Source organism: Schistocerca americana, chromosome X, assembly GCF_021461395.2.
Source record: "Schistocerca americana isolate TAMUIC-IGC-003095 chromosome X, iqSchAmer2.1, whole genome shotgun sequence".
NCBI lineage: Eukaryota > Metazoa > Arthropoda > Insecta > Orthoptera > Acrididae > Schistocerca > Schistocerca americana.
The window spans coordinates 919,375,982-919,399,493 of NC_060130.1; the positions used below are offsets into that span (position 1 = coordinate 919,375,982).

At 39.4% G+C, this 23,512-nt stretch overlaps 1 protein-coding gene across 2 annotated transcripts in view; it reads left to right on the plus strand.

Annotated features, from left to right (window-relative positions):
• LOC124555077 (talin-1) overlaps nucleotides 1-23,512 on the plus strand; it is a 280,294-nt gene that overhangs the window by 239,979 nt on the left and 16,803 nt on the right. For both annotated transcript variants that reach the window (XM_047128867.1, XM_047128868.1), the window contains exons 42-43: nucleotides 1,072-1,197; nucleotides 8,738-8,983. In XM_047128867.1, coding sequence (XP_046984823.1) covers nucleotides 1,072-1,197; nucleotides 8,738-8,983 — 372 coding nt within the window. The remainder of the gene's footprint in view (nucleotides 1-1,071; nucleotides 1,198-8,737; nucleotides 8,984-23,512) is intronic.

Sequence of the window (23,512 nt, forward strand, 5' to 3'; positions counted from 1 at the left end):
TATTTTATTTTTAAATATTAATAATGCATGTGAAAGAGCCATTTAAAGCATAGACAATAATTCATTCTGCACGCAAAAGTTGTCTGTCAGTGACTGCTCAAGACAAAATGTAATGTAAGTTTAAATTAAACTGTTTATGTAGTTAATTACTAACCTGCTCTTTCATTGTTTTCAGTGTAAACTGTAGCTTTATTTTAAAAATACAACATTGTCAGTGCTTTGTTTTTGCATTTTTGTTGCCCAATTGATGCCTTTCTTTCCTCTCCACTCTATGTGAGTTTCTTATTTACTTGTTTACCATGATGCTGTAGCACTTCCACATAACAACTTTCTTTTTCATTTAGTATCTATTTCAGCATTAATTTTGTGGCTGCCTACAATATATTGCTTTACAGTGCAATTTCAGAACAGTTTGCTTTGAGGCTTTTCCTTTCACAGTTACATAATTTGTCAGTGGATATATCATTAAAATTTTTTGCTAGTTGTGGCATTTTTATACAAGCTAGATTGCAAAATTGACAATGTTTTTCACTGTACATACTTACATTTGTGTAGTCAGCATTAAAAGTGGGTTTTGTATTTCCTGCTTGCGTACTTTGGCTTCAAATGTAATACTGTTTTTAATACAAGCCACAGGTATTGAAATAATTCAAATACACAAACCAGCACTGTATATCTACTAGGTTTTGTTAGGTAGGCTGCATGTTGAAGGCTAGCAGTTACTTACACAACAAATAGTTTTAAAAGCTTGTTGTAGTCTGAATGTGTGTGCAATATGGCTTTCTGTTTTTAAGAATAATGTTCAATTTTTTCCTGCTGTTGTTTAGGTTTTCAGTATGCATTCATATGAGTTTGATTGTATATTTCATTTACAAAAATAAATATCCAATTATTTGTCACATGTCTATCAGCATAAGTTGTGATGCAAAATTATTTCATATTTGCATAGAATTTTCATTTCTTTGCCAATATGTTTCATTTAAATTTCCTTGCCTGCAAAATGTATTTGATGAATAGGAAGTACCACGTAAGATTTAATATGTTTGTGGAACTGAACATTATATTTTACAGGAAGCTGACGAGAGCTTGAACTTTGATGAGATGATACTGGAGGCAGCAAAGTCAATTGCTGCTGCAAACTCTGCTCTAGTGAAAGCAGCTTCAGCTGCCCAACGGGAACTAATTGAAACAGGAAAAGTGAGTTTTTTTTCAGCTGTGTATATGTAGGATGGAAGCTGTCTTATACTTTTTGTGTTAACCTGAAGCCTTTATTTGGCTCCACCTTTAAAATTTTGCTGATTGAATGGGTCTTTTTGAATGTAGTGAATAGCTACAGTAATTTATTTAAAATTTTCATCCCAATGCCTAAAACACTCTTATTTTTATGTAAATCGGGGAAAATTTCCGCAATATTAGAACAGTTGTTGAAGCAGCAGCTTTATTCATCCGTAGATCACTTTTACTGAGGTATTGGAAATGTCTTAGTATTGTAATTTAAGAAATAAAAAACAACATAGTTCACATATACAGGCATTTACATGCTTACAGGCTTAGTTTGAGAATAATGGGACAGGTAGTCTTCCGTGGCCTTAAAGTAGGAACCGTCCCATCATTTGCCTGAAGTGATTTTTGAAAAATCACAGAAAACCTAAGTCAGGATGTCTGGGTGAAGATTGGAGCCTGCACCCTCTCAAATACACAGCTAATCTGCTTAAAACAATGCTACTGTTTGGACTTTTAGTGCTTGCACTGTTGGAAATCAGTGTTGCTTAATATCAATATTATCAGTTGCAGAGTTAATATTCTGTGTTATTGCTTGTACTTTAATTTCAGTAAGGAAAAGTTTGGGCTATGAGGTGAAAATGTGGCATGACAACAAATTTCCACTCACTGTACAGGGGAAAAATGAGCAGCAGACAAGACACAATGAAGCAGTTACAGTTGTTGCTCAGCTATCAAAATACAGCCCTTTTTCAGTTCCTTACACACACACACACACACACACACACACACACACACACACACATTCTCTCTCCTGGTGTTATGGTTTCACTAGATCATGTAGTGATCACATATGTAGTCAGTGAGAGTCAGTAGAAGAGCTAGTTGTTACCTAGAGAGATAGGTACGAAATGGCGGAGACAGTTTCTGCAAGTGTGCACAAGAAACTGGTGAATCCATACATAAGAAAAAGTTTCTGCAAGTTTGAGCAAGAAACTGGCAAATCCATACACAAGGAAAAAATGTTGAAGAGGTGGGTGACATAGTATTGTGGAAGAATGATGAGAGAGGGACATAATGATAGAGAAATTTGGTGCAGCAAGTGTAAATGAGAAAACTAAACTAAAGCGCAAAGAGATGTACTTGATAAAGGGGGCAGGAGAATAGAAGCAGGAGGAAAGGCAGGAAGTTGCATAAGAGCTGGTGCTTAATAGAGAGGATACAAATTGCTTAGGTTGGGAAGACTTACATGTCATGTTGAGTATTGGTCTTTGCACCTCTATAGTCAAGATTGCCCTTGGCTTAGGAAGAGTGCAGTGGTTGCAGCAAAGTTGGTATAGGACAGGGCTGATTTTACAAGTGACCATGCATTTTACAGAATAGGATACACTGATGAGCCAAAACATTATGCCCACTTCCCACCATTGAGATTGACTGCCACCTGGTGGTATTGGTACGTTGTGCAATAGGGAAGTTATATAAGTGGGGCAGGGGTGAATGGGGAATAATTCTAGCAGTGATAGAGGCCAAAGATGGTGAAATCCACTGACATAAGTGATTTTGACAACGGGCAGATTGTTATGGCCTGGCCCCCAGGATGTGCTACTGTCATGCGTCTCTGTGGAAAATGGTTGAAGGACGGTGAAACCACAAGTAGACAACAAATTGTTGGACATTCGTGCCCCATCACAGAACATGGAGATCTGAGGCTTGCCCACTCTATAAAGCAGAATAGGTGGCAATCTGCTTCAGTTCTAATGTCAGAGCATGGTGCTAGTGCATGCATATGTCTCTCAAAGCACACCATTCAGTGCACAATGTTGAACATGGGGCTCCACAGCAGATGAGGCCTACTTGTTCCCATGTTGACCCGACATAATCAGTTAAGATTGCAGTGGGCATGGAATCATCCAGGTTAGACCAGGGAAATGGTCTGGAAAATGTAGCATCTATTTTTTGCAAAATTCACAACTATTTGTCAACTAGGCGAGTCAAGACAAAGATGTAGTGCTTCGAAATCGACTGTTAAAAAAGTGCTGATAGGTGAACTTTTTGGCTGGAATGTTTGCATTTGCAAAAACTTAGTTTTTTTTCTGGAATGGCCTTTGTTTTTTTCCTTTGGCTGTATTGAAGTGTTCAACAAACATCTGTTCTATTGAGAAGCAGTCAAATTTGCTGCCATCGAACTGAATACATTTCTGATTTAATGTGTTTCCCAACATTGGTTTACTTTTCCTGACCAAGTCAATGACTACAAAATCCACACAAATATTAATTTCAACCATTCATGGTCATGCAGAGATACGCAACCCATACTTGACAGCACTGCAGGTAGAATGGGCTTAGCATAGAAATAGAAATGAAAATAACTTCCAATATTAGGGGAAGAATTTCAACGCAGTTAAAATATGAGACAGGGTTTGTTTTCGGGTCACCAGTGCGGACACTATATACATTTAGACGGCTGTGAGTGTGAACAAAGTGGAATTTTGACCACTAGAAGGGAGAGGAGCAGTGCCTAGAAACAAGCCCCTGCCTCCCTCTCGCAGTGCAGTAGTCTGCAACCGTGTCCTGTCAAAGCAGAATTAACATATTGTTGTAGGAATTGCCAGCTTGTTCTGCTGTTGTAAGGGTCCTAATTGAAATTCGTGATGGACCAGGGTTAGTCTTTCCACTCATTTCTAAATAAGATTAAAAAGAAAACATGAGCAATGCACAACACACAATGTTTGGGAACAACTACTGCACAATTGCTGGTTAAGACTGGCAGACTGTTAACAAGATAGCTCAGGCCCGACTGCTAGCAATATTCGATGCAACCACAGTTAGAAATACTTGCTACCTCAAACTGCCATGCATCATACCATGAATGTTTGAACATTAGCCAACAAACAAATGTACGTGTTTCTTTGTTCTAAGATGCTAGGTCCCACTACTATGTTGCATTACGCAGCATGTTTCTCATACAGCCCATTCAGCTGCTCACAGTTGGAATGGCACCAGAGCATCAAGTCCACTGATACATTGTTGTGCTTCTGCATTTTTTGGTTTCCAGACACATTCTTATGCAAATGATCTTACCAAATTGGGCTTCGCGGGATGATGTGCAACACCAGTAACAAAAAAATTGGTTGCATTTTTTATATTTATATGCAGAACAAAAAAACTTATTTCAAACTACAATGGAATTGTTCATCTGGATACAATTTACTATGAAATAGCATTTATTAGGTAATAGTACATTTTGAGGCAGGATTCACATTTATCACAACAAGCAAATTTTTCCTGTCCCTAACCACGGATCAATGGAAATGTGTCACTTGTTTGATGAATTACATTTCTTGTCACACCAAGTTGATGATCATGTCAAGTTATGCTGGCATCCAGACAAATGGCTGCTCAATACTTGCACTGGGTCACGGGTGTAGGCCTGTGAGGACAGTATTATGTTGGGATCTATGCTAGTAATCAAAGGCATCATGACAGCTGTGAACTACGTGAACATTATTGCAAACCACCTTCGTACATGACTAGATAGCGTAGGCACCTTACTCGAGGATAACTGTCCATGTCACAAGGCCAGAATCGTGCTGCAGTGGTTTGAGGAGCATGATGATGAACTCATACTGTTATCTTGGCCACCAAATTTGCCTGATCTGAAACTGATGAAACACATCTGGAACACTATTGGGCTCCAGCTCCGCACTCATGAACTACCAGCCCATAATATTCATAAATTGTGTTAAATGCATACACATCACGTTACCACATACATCTGGAAACCTACCAATGATTTGTTGAATTCTTACTGTGCAGTGTTTTTTCTGTACTGCATTACAAAAGAGGATCAAAATGCTGTTGAGCAGATGGTGATTATGTTTTGGCTCATCAACGTGTGCTCGTAACAACCAAAATGAGTCATAGACAGACGGTGAATGAATGGGTGGGTATTGAAACCAGATCTTTCCCAAGGATATGGTGCATGAGGCTAGAGTGTGGTAGCAGGGATATGACTTTTGGAAGCATTTTGGTGAGTATGAGCACAGTAAAATGTAATCAATGCCTTCACACAGGGCATGGTTTAATAGTTCCAGTCCATAGTAGTTCTGGATAGTAAGCTGAACGATTTATACGTCGGGAGGGGAAGGGTGGGATCGGGGAATCATGAACATAGAAGAATAACAGACAGTACACACTCAATACACAAGACACGTGTGTATGTGAAGCAATTTGGGAGACTTACGAGAACTACGTGTTTGGGGGGTGGCTGCCTGCAGCAAGGGTGCACTGAAAGAAAGTTTTTGGAGCAGAATGGGTGAGGTTCAGAGGGAGAGATGATGAAGAGTAGTGAATCTCGAAGCTCAGGAAAATGAACTGCTGAGTGAAAGAGGACTGCTAGAAGGAATCAGTTCATGTTGTAATGATTGAGTCCAGTTCATAAAAGTGTTCTCTATGACATATTATTGTTAATGCATGTCCTTCCTGTAGTCTCTGACTGTTTTCTTCCCCTTTACATGCATGGCAAATGTTTGGTTGAAAATGGTTACACTTCAAGACTTTAGTAAGACAAAGTACTGTGATATTTGACATCATAAATACTGGGTGTTTCAAAATGAATATACGGGTTTTAACGGTTTGTAGCATTTTTAACGTTCAACTTACAATCATAAATAATACATCAAATGAAAGTGTAACTCAAACAGTTTTGTTTCTATATACCTGTGTGCAAAGGAAAAAATGTGGAACAACGAAGAGCGAATGAAGAACGTGTTGAACGAGTGAGTGTCTTTCATGCTTAGTCCTAAGAAATCAGTTCGTAAGGGTAGTTGCGAAGTCTGTGTGGAGACCTTTAAGGAGACATTTACAACTATGGTCTTATCGTTTGCAGTTGTTACAAGCTCTAAAGTCTACAGAATATGGTTTATGTGCCAACTTTGCAAAACATATGTTGCTGCTTGATGATGAAGATTTTCTGTATTATGTCGTCTTCAGTGATGAATCGACGTTTAACCTAAGCAGAAATGTGAAGACACATAATGTGTGCATCTGGGGAACAACAAATCCCCACGAGGTGGTACAGCTGCAACGAGACTCACCTAAAATCAGTGATTTTTGTGTGCCATATCCCAGCTGAAGGTTTATGGATCTTTCTTTTTCGGTGAAGCAGCTGAAAGTGGTGTTTCTTATCTTTATGCGCTACAACTATGCCTTTCTCCTCAATTGGAAGAAGCTGAACAACAGAACTTTATTTGGTAGCAATTTGGCGTGCCGGCTCACTGACATAACTAATACGCAATTGGTTAACCAACGTTGTATACGACCGCTGGTCTGGCCGCAAGCTGCCATGTGACAGAGCTTGTTTTGCGTGACCTCCAGGTTCACACAGAATCTGACACCATGACATTTTTATCTCTGGGGCTTCATAATTGAACATGGTATATGCTTTTGCTGCCATCTGATCTACCAGACTTAAGAAATAGCATTTTTGCAAAAATTACTCCATGCACATACACTGAGCAAAGTTTGGGAAGAATTTGCCTTTCGACTCTGTGTGACAAATGGTGCTCACACTGAAGACGTGTAAGAGAAACTGTAAGAGTTGCTCTTTTATGTGATGTATTATTTATAATTGTAAGTTTAATGTAGTAAATGCTAAAAACCCTTAAAACTCATATACATTTTGAAACAACCTGTATATCATAAGCTCTGGAAATTTTTGTGTGCCATCATTGAACTTATACATATTCAAAAATGCTTTCTAAGCATTTCTCTGAAATGTTGTGGAATTAGTTTGCAATATTTTTATTATTGTGATGATAACATATGACTATTTATGATACTTTCATTTGTCTAAATCGCTTCAAACAAATCCTTAAATATTTGGTTCAATATGGCATTTGCCGAGTCTAGTATTTTCCAAACATAACCTAAGTTTCTTCTTCAGTAATTTCATCTTACAGAGTCATCAGTTTGTTTAAATTGAAGAATAGCAATAATAAAATAAACCACATGGTGATACAATACAGGATATAAATATCAGTCAGTATATCTGTAAATCAGTACTTACTGGATACATGTTAAGCAGCAGAGAGAGAGAGAGAGAGAGAGAGAGAGAGAGAGAGAGAGAGAGAGAGGTTTCCCTAAAGCACTTACAACAAATGCTCGAACAAGTTCTTTGAAAAGGACGTTTACAATTTCATACCATCCTCACCCAGTCCAAGTTTGTGCTCGCATTCTAAAGACCTTGTTGTTGATGAGACATTAAACCCTATCTTCATTTGATAACAACCTACTAACACACAAAGGTTCTAGAAACATTTTGAAAAAACAAAAGAAATTGATAAATTGTTAATAATAACAATAATAATAATAAATCCTACAGGGCAGGATAAAGTTACAGATGCTTAGAATATTTTTATGAAAGAGAGTGAGGATCCTCATTAGTATGCAAGTTTATAGAACACTGTTAATAGTTTTTTTTGATTTGACAGTAATTTAAGGACGAGACAGTCCACAGATGAAATGTAGATGTGCAGTTGGAAGAGAACTATTGACAGGTGGCAATAAAGTATTTACATTTTATTGAAAACCCTCCATGCACTGTACTCAAGCAACTGAAAACATCTACCAGGTCATAGCAGCTTTGGTAAAAAAAAACAAAAAAAAAGTGGGGTAGGGGGGGGCATGTATGCAGGTGGGAGAGGGCAGCTATTAGTGTTAAATATTATATCCTGAAATATATAATGTAAGACTGTTGTACTTATAAATTTGTTTACAAACAAGGGAGTTTGTATACTAATACATCAAATTGAGGCCTGAAGAAATTTCTGTAAAACATCTGTTAGCTTTAATTTTTACATCACTGTTTGAATGCGTTTCACTCCCTGTGGATAGCCACTGAGTGCTTATTGATCGACACTCAGGATTTTTTACGGTGGGTGTTTTTTTATTTGTTGAGTCATGAAAGAAAAAGATACTATTGAACAGTAGTTGTTTAAAATATGTAGATGTTTACAGATGATGTATTTCAGGCTGTAACACCATATTAACAAATACTTCAGGAAAGACCAATATTGCAGTCATGTCCCACTTTTGCCTGTTGTGGTACTCTGAACTCCTAGGCATAGTATTGTACAAGGTATTGAATTTTGAAAGTGAGTGGTGCAGCTAAGATACAATGAAGTTCTTAGATGTAAATAAAATATTTGTTGCTATCTATGTGTTCTTTATCATATTGCTGTGTGTTCTTTATCATATTGCTGTGTGTCTGTGATTCCTAACTTTTCCCCCACTCATTTATTGTTGTAGGCCTCACCATTTTAAATATATGCAAAGACAAAAATACTTTAAATGAACTACAAATAAAATAAAATCATCAGTGGAAAACATTCTTTTCAAGCAGCAGCTATTCACAAAAAAGTGTATAATAGCCCTTTCGCATTGTGTTCAGTGCAGACTGGTTGCTAATAGTTATGTTCAAGAGTTGTTGAAAAATAAATTCTGGGTTTTTTTCCAGGTAAGTCGGCAACCTCTGACTAGCTCTGACGACGGTCAGTGGTCAGAAGGCCTTATCTCAGCAGCTCGACTGGTTGCTGCAGCCACACACAGTCTAGTAGAATCAGCCAACTCACTCGTTCAGGGTATGTCAAGTGAGGAGAAGCTTATATCGAGTGCTAAACAGGTGGCATCTTCAACAGCACAGCTACTTGTTGCATGCAAAGTGAAGGCTGATCCAGACAGTGAAAGCACAAAGCGACTGCAGGTAATTGGGCCATATATGTAACATTTACTTCTTTGTGAAAATCCATATACAAACTCTGAGTATTAATCTTATGTTTAAGTCAAATCATTATTATTATATCCATACAAGATGAGAAAAGTGGAATTCTTGTGTTTCAAATGACTATTGGTTGACATAATACTGACTATGTCCAAGAGGTTAACTTAGCTTCTTAGATCCTTGTAATTAACTGGTAAAAACATTCTGCTGTTGTTACAGTGACATGAAACAAGTATTATCTTAAATTTATTTAGTTAGACTCCTTCTGAGTCTCAATTAATTTGTCACATTCATGACTAGGAGAGGCGAAGTCTTGTTTTCCTACGTTCCAGCTTCTGTACAGTTGGACTTCATTAGTCTAAACTGTGGAATGTGAATATCTGTTGTGGACGCTGAATGTTGTATTTAACATTTTTGAGATTTCAGCTAATTTTTGGGTATCCGTATGGATGAACCATTCTTAGAAGAAAGAAACTGACATTTTTGTTTAAATTTAGAAAAAAATTTTCAAAAGAAGCTAGCAGTGAAGTTATTTAAAAAAGTACGTGGTTCATTAGAGGGGGGGGGGGGGTAGCAGGAGAATTATTGCTGTCGTTGCCATCTTCACATAGAGCATTGTCTTCATTTCCATCTAGTGAATTTGTGATACAACCTTTTTCGAAGGATTTTTCCTTCAATGGTAACTGAATGAAGCCCCATGCATATTTCACCCACTCACAATTCTGGGACAGATTGGGCTGCTGGGTTTTTCCACTCGGTGTGAACGTGTGGTTTCCATCAGCCATACATTGTGTGTATCACTATTTAAGTGCAACCTAAAATGGCCGATATATACACACATCTAGTGGTTGCAGGACAGATGTTAGGCCTGCAGGAATAATAGCCAAGTCAGTTTTCCCTTTTTGTAACTTGTCTCGCACTTCTCTAGTTCTATGTCTGCGGAAACTGTCTGGGACCAACACCTTATGTAAATTCAGTAATGCACCAGGGTAATGTTGCCAAAATTTTGACAACCACAAGGTCATTGTCCATCCATCCATCCATCCATCCATTCAGGTTCGCTCTCAGCAATTGCCTTTTACTGACATTTTTGGAATAGTTTCCCTTTTAAATATCACATTCGGTGATAGCTTTTGTCCATCGCCAGTTACACACATCATCACTGTATGCCTTTGCTTTTAATTGCCACCAGTTCGTATCGTGATGCTGGAGTCCTCCTTCCTCTTCAAAGTGTTGTCAAGCAACATCTCAAAATAGACTGGCGTTTGATCTGTGTTAATAATTTGCGATAGTATATAGGAATGTTTGCAGTGCAAATTTATCATGTAGCGATGAAAATCCACTACTTTTTCCTCATAATTGCCTGGAAGCCATTGAGTGATTATAGTTTCCTCTGGAACCCTAATCCATTTCGATTGAAAATTCTTGATAGCTAGCCTCTGCTAGCTTTGAAACTGGTGATGCCTAGTTGTTTGGCAAATCCAGTGCTTTGAGTTGCCACATTTCACTAGTCACTGTACATCCATATTGTTGTTTCTCAACTTCATTATCACAAAGCCTCTTTTTTTTTAAAGGTCAAGATGCTTCGCTTTGTGGCCATGAAATGCCTGGCAATTTCTGTTTGTTTCTTGAAGCTGCATTTTGTTTTTTCGCCATTCATGAATACAATCCTTGCTAACATCAGAGTTTCTTCCCACTGCTCAGTTTCCAGTGTTCTCTGCTTCTTCAGCTATTTTCAGTTTTCCTTTAGCTGTGTGTGAGTGATAATGAGAACTTCTAGCCATAATTAACAAGTGGTTAATACTTAACTTCTAATGTACTACTTACACGCCACAGACTGAGGCTGCAACAACGCTGTAATATGACAGGAACTGGAGCATAATTACAATTAATATGTGCACCTCAGTTTTTCATCCTTAAATTCAGGAGAAAGTATATATGGATTATTCGTGTATATACAGTAATTCATGATTCATCTGACACCACCTATGAACATTTGCTTCTGTAATATCTAATTGTCTTCCTGCTGCACAGTTGTTTGTGGTCTTTGTGTCATGAATAACCATTAGCATAAAATTAGTTTTGTATTATCTGTGTGAACCAATTATTAACTGTAAACCCCTAGATCTACATTTCTCAACAGAGCCACAGCTGTGATTAACATCCATTATTGATCATTACAATTTATCCATTATTGATCATTACAATTTACTGTTCTTACATCATTAAGCAAATTGAATAACAACAGTATGTTATCCTCTCGGCCTCTTGGCACTGATTCGACAGAATCTGGATCACTTCAGGCTAACAGTGTTTTTTGTCATTTATTGCCATTTTGAAAACCGACAGTGCTGTCAAATAGTAGCTGCATTAGTGGTGGTGTTGGAACCTCGTGTTTCATTTATTATGACATATTTTGGGTATTCCGTGTGAACATATGTGTGTTAGAATAGTTTCTCTCCTATAGAAATTTATATTTTTAGTTCAGTGCAGACTATATTTAGATTCAGGTAAACAGCAGGTTAAACATGGTAGATGTTCATAAAATGCAATTTCGTGTGGTTGGCAGCACGATGAAATTTGCTGCCCACTCCCCACTACTTCCCTCATATTCACCCATGTTAGTGCCACCACACACTCTCACATCTTTTTGAAATCATCAAAGTATATCTGCATTTGATCTCAGCTATCAAAACTTCATCTGTGAACTTACATTAAGCTATTACACGATGTAAAAATGTTGACCTCAGCAACCAAAGCATTACTGCAAATGTAAGGTGACACTTCTTTTCTCTAATTAAAAATTTGGTAAAACCTCATCTTATGGTAATTAAGGTAATTGGATGGATGGATGGATGGATGGATGGATGGATGTTCTGGCTAGGAAAAAGAGCATGTTGGTAAATAACTTTAGACTGCGTAGTAGCAACAGAGATATGAATTTTTTCCAGGAAAAGTTTTACTTGGTTTAAACTTCTGCAGTGAAAAAGAGAATTGTTGCATAAGCTTAATGTATTGTCAAGTTACTTTCTCATTTAGCCTCCTCTTGTATGTAACTCCATTTGGAACTGCCAACTTCAAGTCATGAGTTCATATAGGGAAAATCATCTTACTTACATAGTCTGTTCAGTTCCTGGAGCAGAATGCTCAGAAGGATGTTGTCATTGGGAAAAACGAATCTGGCTTTCTACAAGTTGGAATGTAGAATGTTTGCTCACTTAATCTGTTAGGTAGATTACAGAATTTAAAAAGAGAAGTGGATGGGTCGAATGTGGACACAGCGGGACTAATGAGTTTCAATGCCAGGAAGAACAGGACTTCTTGTCAGGTGAGTACAGGGGTATTGATACAAAATCAAATAGGGTTAATGTAGGAAGGGTTATGTCTAATAATGAATAAAAATGTACTATGTACAGCATAGTGAATGCATTATGATAACCAAGATGGACACAAAGCCATTACTCACCACAGTAGTACAAATTTGTATGCTTACTAGAGCTGCAGAAAATGAAGAGATTGAAAGACCATATGATGAGGTAAAAATAATTAAGTGAGACAAGAATTTAATTCTGATGGGAGACTAAAATTTAGTATGAAGAAAAGGAAGAGAAGGACAAACAGTAGAAAAAGCTTGGGTAAAGGATGAATGGGGAAACCACTTAGTAGAATATTTGCCCACAACACAATTTATTCACTACCGACACTTGGTCATGAAAGAAGGTTCTATATGGAAGACACCTGGAGACACCAGAAGGTTTCGCTTATATTATATAATGATAAGACAAAGATCACAAAACCAGATTTTATACTGCAAAATTTTTTGGGGGGCAGTTGTGGACTTTCACCGTAATTCAGTGGTTGTGAACTACAGAATAAAACTGACATAATAGCAGAGAGGTAGGAAATTAAGGAGGTGGGACCTGAATAACTTGCAAGAACCACTGGTTATTGAGAGTTTTAAAGGGAATTAGGCAATGAGTGACTGAAACAAGGGAAAGGAATACAGTAGAAGACAAATGAATAGCTTTGAGAGATGAAACGGTGAAGGTAGCAGAGGATCATATAAGGTAAAAAGACAAGACCCAGTAGAAATCCTTAGGTAACATTAGAGACATGGAATTTAATTGACAAAAGCAAAAAGTGTAAAAATGCAGCAGATTATGCAAGAGGGAATATAGACGTCTAAAACTGAGATTGATAAGAAGTGTAAAATGGCAAAGTGGGAGTGGCTAGTGGGCAAATGCAAAGCTGTAGAAGCATGCATGAGTGTATGAAAGACAGATGATGCATATGGGAAAATTAAAGAAACCTATGATGAAAAGAGAATCAGCTGTATGAATGTCACGAGGTAAAACAGTACAAAGCAAAGAAGGGAAGAGTGAAAGTTGGAAGGACTCCATAGGAGGACTATGTAATGGTAATGATTTGAAGACAGTATTATGAAAAAGGAATAGGAACTAGATGATTAAGTGAGAAGAATTTGACCTGAAAGACCTAAATGGAAACCAGGCACCTGGAGTAGATGACATTCCCTCAGAATTATTGAGATCCTTAGGAGAATGTATGACAGAACCATTATACCTGGCAACAGATGAAATACCCTCAGACTTGCAGAAGACTGTGATAATTCCAGTTCCAAACAAGGCAGGTGCCATCAAGTTTAAATATTACCCAACCATTAGTTTAATAAATAGTGATTGAAAAATACAGATGTGAAGTTTATACATGAGAATGGAAAAACTGCTATAAGCCATCCCCTCCACCCCCCCCTTGGGAAAGACCAGTTTGGGTTCTGGAGAAAGGTTTAGATAGAAGGAAACAATACAGGATTGTAGAAAGGAATAGAAACTTTTGAAATGCGGTGCTACAGATGATTGCTGAAGATTAAATGTGTTGTGACCGTGACTGGAACGGTCGCGGGGTTGCCGTGAACGAAAGTGCAGCGGGACCGAACGGGAGCGGCCCGCAAACAAACGAAATGGACAAACGGGAAAGGACAGACACGAACGACGACTGACAACTAAGCAAGACACTCATAACAACACCACGCAAGAAGCAATGGGGTCACAAGTGAAACCCTCAAGAAATCAACAACGTCCACTCATACACGGAAATAAGCAAAGTAAACATGCTGTCTGTAGGCGAGATATCGAGAGACTCGCGCGAATATCAGACTGCCTCACTGAGTGAGGGGCAGGCGCTTAAATACATGATAGAGTACATTGCTATTGGCTGCTGGGACCACGTGCTCCACCATGGGGCCCTCACACTTGTCCAGCCGATAGTGTAAACCTGCTGATTGCAGAGCGTGAAATAAGGTGCTGTGGTTTTGCAAATGTTCCTAGGGGGAATGCCCAGTGACCAAGATGTCATCCAGATAATTCACGCAGGTGGGGATAGGCTGTGTAAGCTGCTCTAGAAACTGCTGGAAAATGGCCAGTGCCGAAGAGACACCAAATGGAAGGTACTTGTACAATCCGAAAGGCGTATTGGTAACCAAGATGTTCTGGGAATTGGCATCCAAGGGTAACTGGTGATATGCCTCAGGCAGGTCGATCTCTGGAAAGTACTCTCCCCTGGCAAGCTTGGCAAGAAGGTCTTCCTGTTGGGGAATGGGGTAAGTGTCTACGAGGGACTGAGCATTGACAGTAGTGCCGAAGTCGCCACACAGCTGAAGGGACCCATTGGGTTTCCGTAGGACCACCAATGGTGTCACCCAGGCACTGTATGTCACAGGCTCCAGAACGCCAGCAGCCTGGAGCCAATCAAGTTCCTGCTTGACTGCCGGCTGTAAGCCACCGGAAGGGATCAGGCCCGGAAAAAGCGAGACTGCACATCCGTCCGAAGTGTGATGTGTGCCTGAAAATCTGAAGCACATCCGAGATCGGTTGCAAATGACGATGCAAAACCTGAGCACATATCATCCAAGTCCTGAAAAGGAACAGCCGTGGAAACGACCTTAACATAATCTGAAATTGAAAAGCCAAACAGTTGAAAGGCATCAAGGCCAAAAATATTTGAAGCCGATGTATGGTCGACGACAAATAGGGTAAGGAGGTGGGGAACACATTTGTACGTCACCTGGACGACGAACTGCCCACGAAGGGGACTGGAACTGTCTCTGCAGGTGACCAAACGCCGAGAGGAAGGTGACAACTCTGGATAGCCCGGGCTGGTATATGTCGCCATATTAATCAGGGAGACGGTGGCCCCATTGTTGACTTGAAAATGGACATCCTCAGTGAAAAGGCGGAGCGTGAGGTAAAGCTTCAGTGCTGATGGGTCATCCAGTGGGACGACCATTTGCAGAGCATGTACAGTATCCTGAGGCCCAGGAGGGGCCAGACTGGAGCGAGGCGAGCGACTACGACAAACCGATTGGATGTGGCCCTCCTTGTCGCACAGCGGGCACGTTATCCAGCAGTGGGGACAATCAGCTTGAGAATGTGTGGTAAAGCACTGTGGGCAAGATGGAAGTGGGCCGCGCAACCGGCGACGAGGGGCAACCGGAGGTGCCGATGCCATAGACATGTCGAACAGGGGGAGTCCCAACGGTGCTGGCCTCTGTTGGCCGGGCCACATTGACATTGTGAGGGTGGAACCCGCCGAGACGCATCGATCGCCCCACTTGCGGCCACACCGTGAGACGCTCGTTAGCCGCTTGAGCAATTTCAAATGAGTGAGCAATGCGGAGAATCTCTTCCAAGGAGGGGTTATCGAGTTTCAATGCCGCATTGCATACCTCGAGATCGGTAGCCAGCTGAACCACCACATTCCGGATCAGGGGGTCCACATATGAAACCTTACTACACTGCTGATTGGTGCACATAAAAACGCATCAATGGCTGAGACCCTGCAAGTCCGTGACCCAGGAACGATGAGATTGACCAGGCTGTTTGTGGTACTGGTGGAACTCCAGTAGAGAGGCGAGCAGAGAGGAAAGAACATGTCTGGGGAGGCCCAAGACAAGAACGACGACCACTGCAAGGAGTCATCCGTGACTTGAAAAGCCGTGAAATGTTGTTCCAGCCGATGTAAGCATGTTTCCCAGTCTTCTGTAGCATCATTAAAAGGGGGAACGACGGCGGACGTGGGAAAGCATTGGGCACCTGAGGACTCGGAAGCTGTTGTGGTAGTGCGCCCTTTGCATCAACTTTGTTCATTAGCAACTGCATCGACTGCTGTAAGATGTCTAACTGGAGCTGCTGCTGCTGCTGCTGCATGAGCTGCTGCTGTTGCTCCAGAAGACAGACCAACTTCACCTCCATGCTAACAACTACAGCCATTTACCTCGTCGCCAAATTGTTGTAACCACGACTGTTCTGGTCGCGGGGTTGCCATGAACAGAAGCGCGGCGGGACCGAACGGAAGCAGCCTGCAAACAGACAAAATGGATGTAGGGGAAAGGACGAACATGAACAGTGACTGACAACCGAGCAAGACACTCAGAACAGGTCGTGTGGCGCGGATTCGAAACCTGTGTCGGTCGGTACCAGAAAATGATACGTCCTGAGGCATTAATAAATTGTCAATTTGATAGTGGAGGGAAGTGTGCACGGTAAAAATTTTAGGAGGAGATCAAGGCTTAACTACAGTAAGAAGGTTCACATGTATTTAGGTTGCAGTAGTTGTTCAAAGATGAAGCAGCTTGTGCATGGTAGACTACCATGAAGAGGTGCGGCAAACCATTCTTCAGACTGAAAGATCACAATAGCAGCAACAGCCTGTTCATAAAAAATGCACATTTTTACTGAAATGTACTTTCAGTAATCACTGATTTGTTTAGTAATTATGTATCTCAAACTAACAGCTCATTTGGTTTGAATGTGAATAACATACTCAAAGCCAGTGTGCACAAATATGGTCATCTAAAGATTAATCAGTTTTCTGACCCTTGTTGGGATTATTCAAGCTTGTGAATCTCCCTCCCACATCTCCTCTTTGCTATTTCTCTGTTAATGTGAAGCATTGCACTGGCAGTATGTAAATTTCTCTAGAAATATCAAACAAATAGCACAATATAACCTCAGTTGGGAGGCTGTTATTTATTAGGTTTACACTTGTTCCCATCAACTGCGTTCCAGCACATGCAGTGAAAGAGTATATTGTGCACTGTATCCGTTAGTATGATCGTTATTTTATTTGTTGCCCAAATTTTTAACACCTCCTTGTGGATTAATGTATTCATTGCTGGTGTAACTTGTGTAAAACTGGGAAATATATTCAAGAAGTGTCCTTTTACTTGTAAATATCATGTCTCCGTAGTATTCCAGACTCCTCACTTTATAATACTTCAATTAAAACTGAAAATATCTACAGCAGTACCAAATTGTTACTACAGAAATTTCCTAAATTAACAATTTTCTTACTTTGTTAATACCACAATTAGAAATTTTTGTTACCATCTTTACATGATAATTCTTCGTAATACAATTTGTGACATTTATGCCTATCTTCTACTTCGACATAAGAGAAAAATATTTGTTAGCAATATTAAGGAGCTATTTGTCATAGTATGTTATTGTGTGATGGGTCTTCTGACCTTGAGCTGATGCGTTAGTCACATTTATTTTGGTTCTAGATTTTCTGGTGAAGTGCTTAAACACAGCAGCAGTAAACTGCTTGTCTACTGCCAGAACCAGGGAGTTAGTTCACAGTAAAAAATAAAAAAATTAAAGAAAAGTTACAACAAATATTTTCTTAATAAGATAAGAATTCTTGATTCTGTTGTCATTATAATATTTATTGGAAAACCACTGGTTTGTTTTTGTGATATAAGGAGCATCCTTTTATTTTTCAAATTGTTATCCTGCATCCAGTTCCTATGAGCATTAAGCTGTTCGCATGTTTATCTGAAATCTACTGGCAGAGGGTTCAGTGAACCGCATTCAAGCTGTCTCTCTACCATTTCTCTCTCGAACGACATGCAGGAAAAACAACCACTTGAATTTTTGTGTGGGAGCCCAGATTTCTCTTATTTTATTGTAATGATCATTTCTTCCTATGTAGGCGGGTGCCAAGAGAATGTTTTGACAATCAGAGGAGAAAAGTGGTGATAGAAATTTCATGAGAAGATCCTGTCGCAACGAAAAATGCCTTCGTTTTAATGATTGCCACTCCATTTCACATATCATATCAGTGGCACTATCTCCCCTATTTTGGAATAATACAAAACCAGCTGCCCTTCTTTGTACTTTTTCGATGTCATCTGTCAGTCCCACCTGATGCGGATCCCACACCGCACAGCAATACTCCGGAATAGGGTGAACAAACATGGTGTAAGCAGTCACTTTAGTAGACCTGTTGCACCTTCTAAGTGTTCTTGTTCTGCCAATGAATCGCAGTCTTTGGTTTGCTATACCCACAACATTATCTATGTGATTGTTCCTATTTAGGTTATTTGTAATTTTAATTCCTAAGTATGTAGTTTAATTTACAGCCTTCAGATTTGTGCGACTTATCACGTAATCGTAATTTAGCCAATTTCATTTAGTTCTCATGTGAATAACTTCACATTTTTCTTTATTCAGGGTCAGTTGTCACTTTTTGCAGCATACAGATATCGTATCTAAATCGTTTTGCAATTCTTTTTGGTTTTCTGATGACTTTCCAAGACGGTAAATGGCAGCATCATCTGCAAACAATCTAAGACGGCTACTCAGATTGTATCCTATGTCATTAATATGGATCAGGAACAATAGAGGACCTATAACACTTCCTTGGATAACACTGGATATTACTTCTGTTTTACTCGATGACTTTCCATGTATTACTATGAACTGTGACCTTTATGACAGGAACTGAGGCGATATTCCATAGGCATGCAGTTTAGTTAGAAGACGCTTGTGAAGAACGGTTAGAAAGTCTTCTGGAAATCTAAAAATATGGAATCAATTTGACATCCTCTGTCGTTAGCACTCATTACTTCGTGAGTATAAAGAGCTAGTTGTGTTTCGCAAGAACGATATTTTCTGAATCCATGCTGACTGTGTGTCAATAAATTGTTTTCTTTGAGGTACTTCATAATGTTGGGATACAATATATGTTCCAAAACCATACTGAAAATCGACTTTAGTGATATGGGCCTGTAATTCATCGGATTACTCCTACTTCTCTTTTTGGGTATAGGTGTGACTTGAGCAATTTTCCGGTCTTTAAGTATGGATCTTTCTGTGAGTGAGCGTTTGTATATAATTGCTACATACGGAGCTATTGTATCAGCACAATCTGAGAGGAACCTGGCTGGTATACAATCGGGGCTGGAGGCCTTGGCTTTATTAAGTGATTTAAGCTGCTTTGTTACACCAAGGATATCTACTTCTAGGTTTCTCATCTTGGCAGTTGTTCTTGATTGGAATTCAGGAATATTTAGTTTGTCTTCTGTGGTGAAGGAGTTTCGGAAAACGGTGTTTAAGAAATCTGCTTTACTGGCACTGTCATTAGTGACTTAATCGTTATTATAGTGCAGTAAAGGTATTGATTGCGTCTTGCCACTGGTGTGCTTTATACAACCTGAATCTCTCTGGTTTTTTTTGCCAGATTTTTAGACAGAAGTTCGTTGTGGAAAATATTAAACGCATCTTGCATTGAAGTGCGCTCTATATTTTGAACTTTTGCAAAACTTTGCCAGTCTTGGGCATTTTGTGTTCTTTTAAATTTTACATGCTTTATTTGTTGCTTCTGCAACAGTGATCTGACCCATTTTGTGTACTATGGGGGATCAGTATCATCACTTGTTAATTTATGTGGTATATATCTCTCAGTTGCTGTTGATACTATATCTTTGAAATCATTCCACAGCAGGATCAGATCAGAAGAAGTGAAGATTGTCTCTTAAAAAGGCGTTAAGATCGTTTTTATAAGCTTTTTTAAATACTTTTTTTTTTTTTTTTTTTTTTTAACTGCCTTGTGATTGCTAATTCCTGTATTCGTCACGACACTCACAAGGGAACCTCCCCATTGCACCCCCCTCAGATTTAGTTACAAGTTGGCACAGTGGATAGGCCTTGAAAAACTGAACACAGATCAATCGAGAAAACAGGAAGAAGTCGTGTGGAACTATGAAAAAAATTAGTAAAATATACAAACTGAGTAGTCCATGCGAAGATAGGCAACATCAAGGACAATGGGACTCGAGGAACGCCGTGGTCCTGTGGTTAGCGAGAGCAGCTACGGAACGAGAGGTCCTAGGTTCAAGGCTTCCCTCGAGTGAAAAGTTTAATTTTTTATTTTCAGTTTATGTGGCAAACTCTTATGTTTTCATCACTTTTTTGGGAGTGATTATCACATCCACAAGAAAACCTAAATCGGACAAGGTAGAAGAATCTTTTTACCCATTCGCTAAGTGTACAAGTTAGGTGGGTCGACAACATATTCCTGCCATGTGACGCACATGCCTTCACCAGTGTCGTATAGAATATATCAGATGTGTTTTCCTGTGGAGGAATCGGTTGCTCTATGAACTTGCGATCAAATGTTTCCGGTTCCCATTGGAGAGGCACGTCCTTCCGTTTACTAATCGCACGGTTTTGCGGTGCAGTCACAAAACACAGACACTAAACTTATTACAGTGAACAGAGACGTCAATGAACGAACAGACAGATCATAACTTTGCGAAAATAAAGAAAGTAACATTTTCAGTCGAGGGAAGACTTGAACCACGGACCACTCGTTCCGCAGCTACTCACTGACCACGGCATTCCTGAGCTCACATTTTCCTTGATGTTGCCTATCTTGCGCATGGACTACTCAGTTTGTATATTTTACTAATTTTTTTTCATAGTTCCACACAACTTCTTCCTGTTTTCTCGATTGATCTGTGTTCAGTGTTTCAAGGCCTATCCACTGTGCCAACTTATAACTAAATCTGAGGGGGGTGCGATGGGGAGGTTCCCTTGTCAGGTTCCCTTGTCAGTATTTGTCCTGGATTATTTGTTGCTAATAGGTCAAGTATACTTTCACAACCACTTCAAGTGGTCTCATGAACTAAGTGTTCAAAATAATTTTCTGAGAAAGCATTCAGTACAATTTTGGATGACGTTTTATGCCTGCCACTGACTTTAAATGTATAATTTTTCCAGCATATTGAGTGTATTATTTTCACACCTGTCATTACCTGCTTCCTTTGGGATTGGAATTATCACATTCTTCGTAAGTCTGAAGGTATTTTGTCTGTCTCATACATCTTGCTCACCAGATGGAAGAGTTTTCCTGTGGCTGTCTCTCCCAAGACCATCAGATGTTTTAATGGAATGTTGTCTACTCCTGGGGCCTTGTTTTGTCGTGGGTCTTTCAGAGCTCCGTCAAATTTTTCATGCAATGTCATATCTCCCATTTCATCTTCATCCATGTCCACTTCCATTTCCGTAATATTGCCCTGAAGTACATTGCTCTTGTATAGGCCCTCTATATACTCCTTCAGTCTTTCCGCTTTCCCTTGTTTGCTTAGGACTGGTTTTCCATCTGAGCTCTTGATATCCGTACAGGTGGTTCTCTTTTCTCCAAAATGTTTCTTTAATTTTTCTGTCGGCAGTATCTATATTACCCCTAATGATACATGCTTCTACATCATTACATTTTTCCTCTGGCCAGCCCTGCTTATCCGTTTTGCACATCCTGTCAATCTCATTTTTGAGACGTTCATAGTCCTTTTCGCTTGCTTCATTTACTGCATTTTTATATCTTCTCCTTTCATCAATTAAATACAATATCTCTTCTGTTACTCAAGGGTTTCTACTAGCCCTTGTCTTTTTACCTATTTGGTCCCCTGCTGCCTTCACTATTTCATCTCTCAAAGCTACCCATTCTTTTTCTGCTTTGTTTCTTTCCCCTGTTCGTGTCAACTGTTCCCTAATGCTTTCCCTGAAACTCTCTGAAACCTCTGGTTCATTTAGCTTTTCCAGGTCCCATCTCCTTAAATTCCTACATTTTTGCAGTTTCTTCAGTTTTAGTATACAGTTCATAACCAATAAATTGTGGTCAGAGTCCACATCTGCCCCTGGAAATGTCTTACAATTTAAAACCTGGTTCATAAATCTCTGTTACCATTACCGTATTTACTCGAATCTAAGCCGCACTTTTTTTCCGGTTTTTGTAATCCAGAAAACCGCCTGCGGCTTAGAATCGAGTGCAAAGTAAGCGGAAGTTCTGAAAAATGTTGGTAGGTGCCGCCATAACTAACCTCTGCCGTCGAATGTACGTAGCGCTACATAGGCATGCTTTGCAGGCACGAAGATAAATACTGGCGCCAAAACCTCTGTGTCAGTAAATGAATTAAAAAAAAAAGGTGGAGGACGAGCTTTTTTCTCCGCATCGAGTTTTGACTACTGCATTTTCATACATTATCCAACGAAGTAAATACAAAATCCATATTGTTCATCTTCGAATGTAGCAGCATTTCAATGTACTATGAAAATCCGACTGGAAAGACTGTTTGGGATGTTTGTGAATATGGCCAACTCTACGTTCTGAATTTTTTCCTACCTGTGAGAAGAGATGGTTGTTAATAGGAACTTTTATGAACTGTGAATCACATGCAGTATTCTCTTCACCAAAAGAATAATACCAATATAAACATTTTGCCATGTATTCTTTCGTGTTCGCTGCTATTTCATTTAAGTCCTGTCTGCCTAATAAACTACGAAACTAGTGTGAGACAACAGCAAACGCGGAAGAATATACATATCATGTCATGTTTATATTCGTATTATTTTTATGCTTAATAGTGATACAGTCAGAAATGAAGCACGGCAAATGACTAAATTTTTAAATCTGCGGTGACTCTTATTTCTGTGCAGAATGTAATGTACAAAAGAGGCGTCAGCAAAGATTTTCAAATGGAGAAAAATTTTAGCTAAACTGTCATTCAGAACATCTTCTATCATTCACAGTCTATTATTTGGTTCTTGATCATTATCAAAGAAAGCAGCAGTGTAAGTAACCACAAATTGCAGTCTCTTGCCATTGTTTCGCTAATGAGACAATTCCTCTCTTTTTTTTATTGTAAGCGGCGGTAGCGCGTACAAAAGCAAGCCATACCGCGAGCGGCGACAGTTCGTAACACAGTATCAGAATGCGACAGACAATGCATGACACAGTACAATAATGCATTTTCAGTTTAGAGTGACATAAACACCTATAACAAAGAAAACGGCACTTATCAGATCAAAGAAAAATAAGCAATCTATTCAAACCCGACGAAGCATGTGAAAAAGGAAGGGTAGCCATATAAATACGGACGGAGCGCCTGACGCATAGCAGTGGCTACCTGGTAAAGCTTAACTGCTAAGCTTAAGACTCGAACCAAACTACTGTACTGTATCGTCATTCATTCGACCTAAATTGTGTCTCATATTACAATGGACTAAATTTGTTTCGATTTGGAGGTGTGGCCTAAAACTTTTCTCTCCCCTTGAATTTCGGGTCTCAAATTTCAGCTGCGGCTTAGATTCGGGAAAAGTTTTTTCCTTGATTTCGAGTCTCATTTTTCAGGTGCGGCTTAGATTCGAGTGC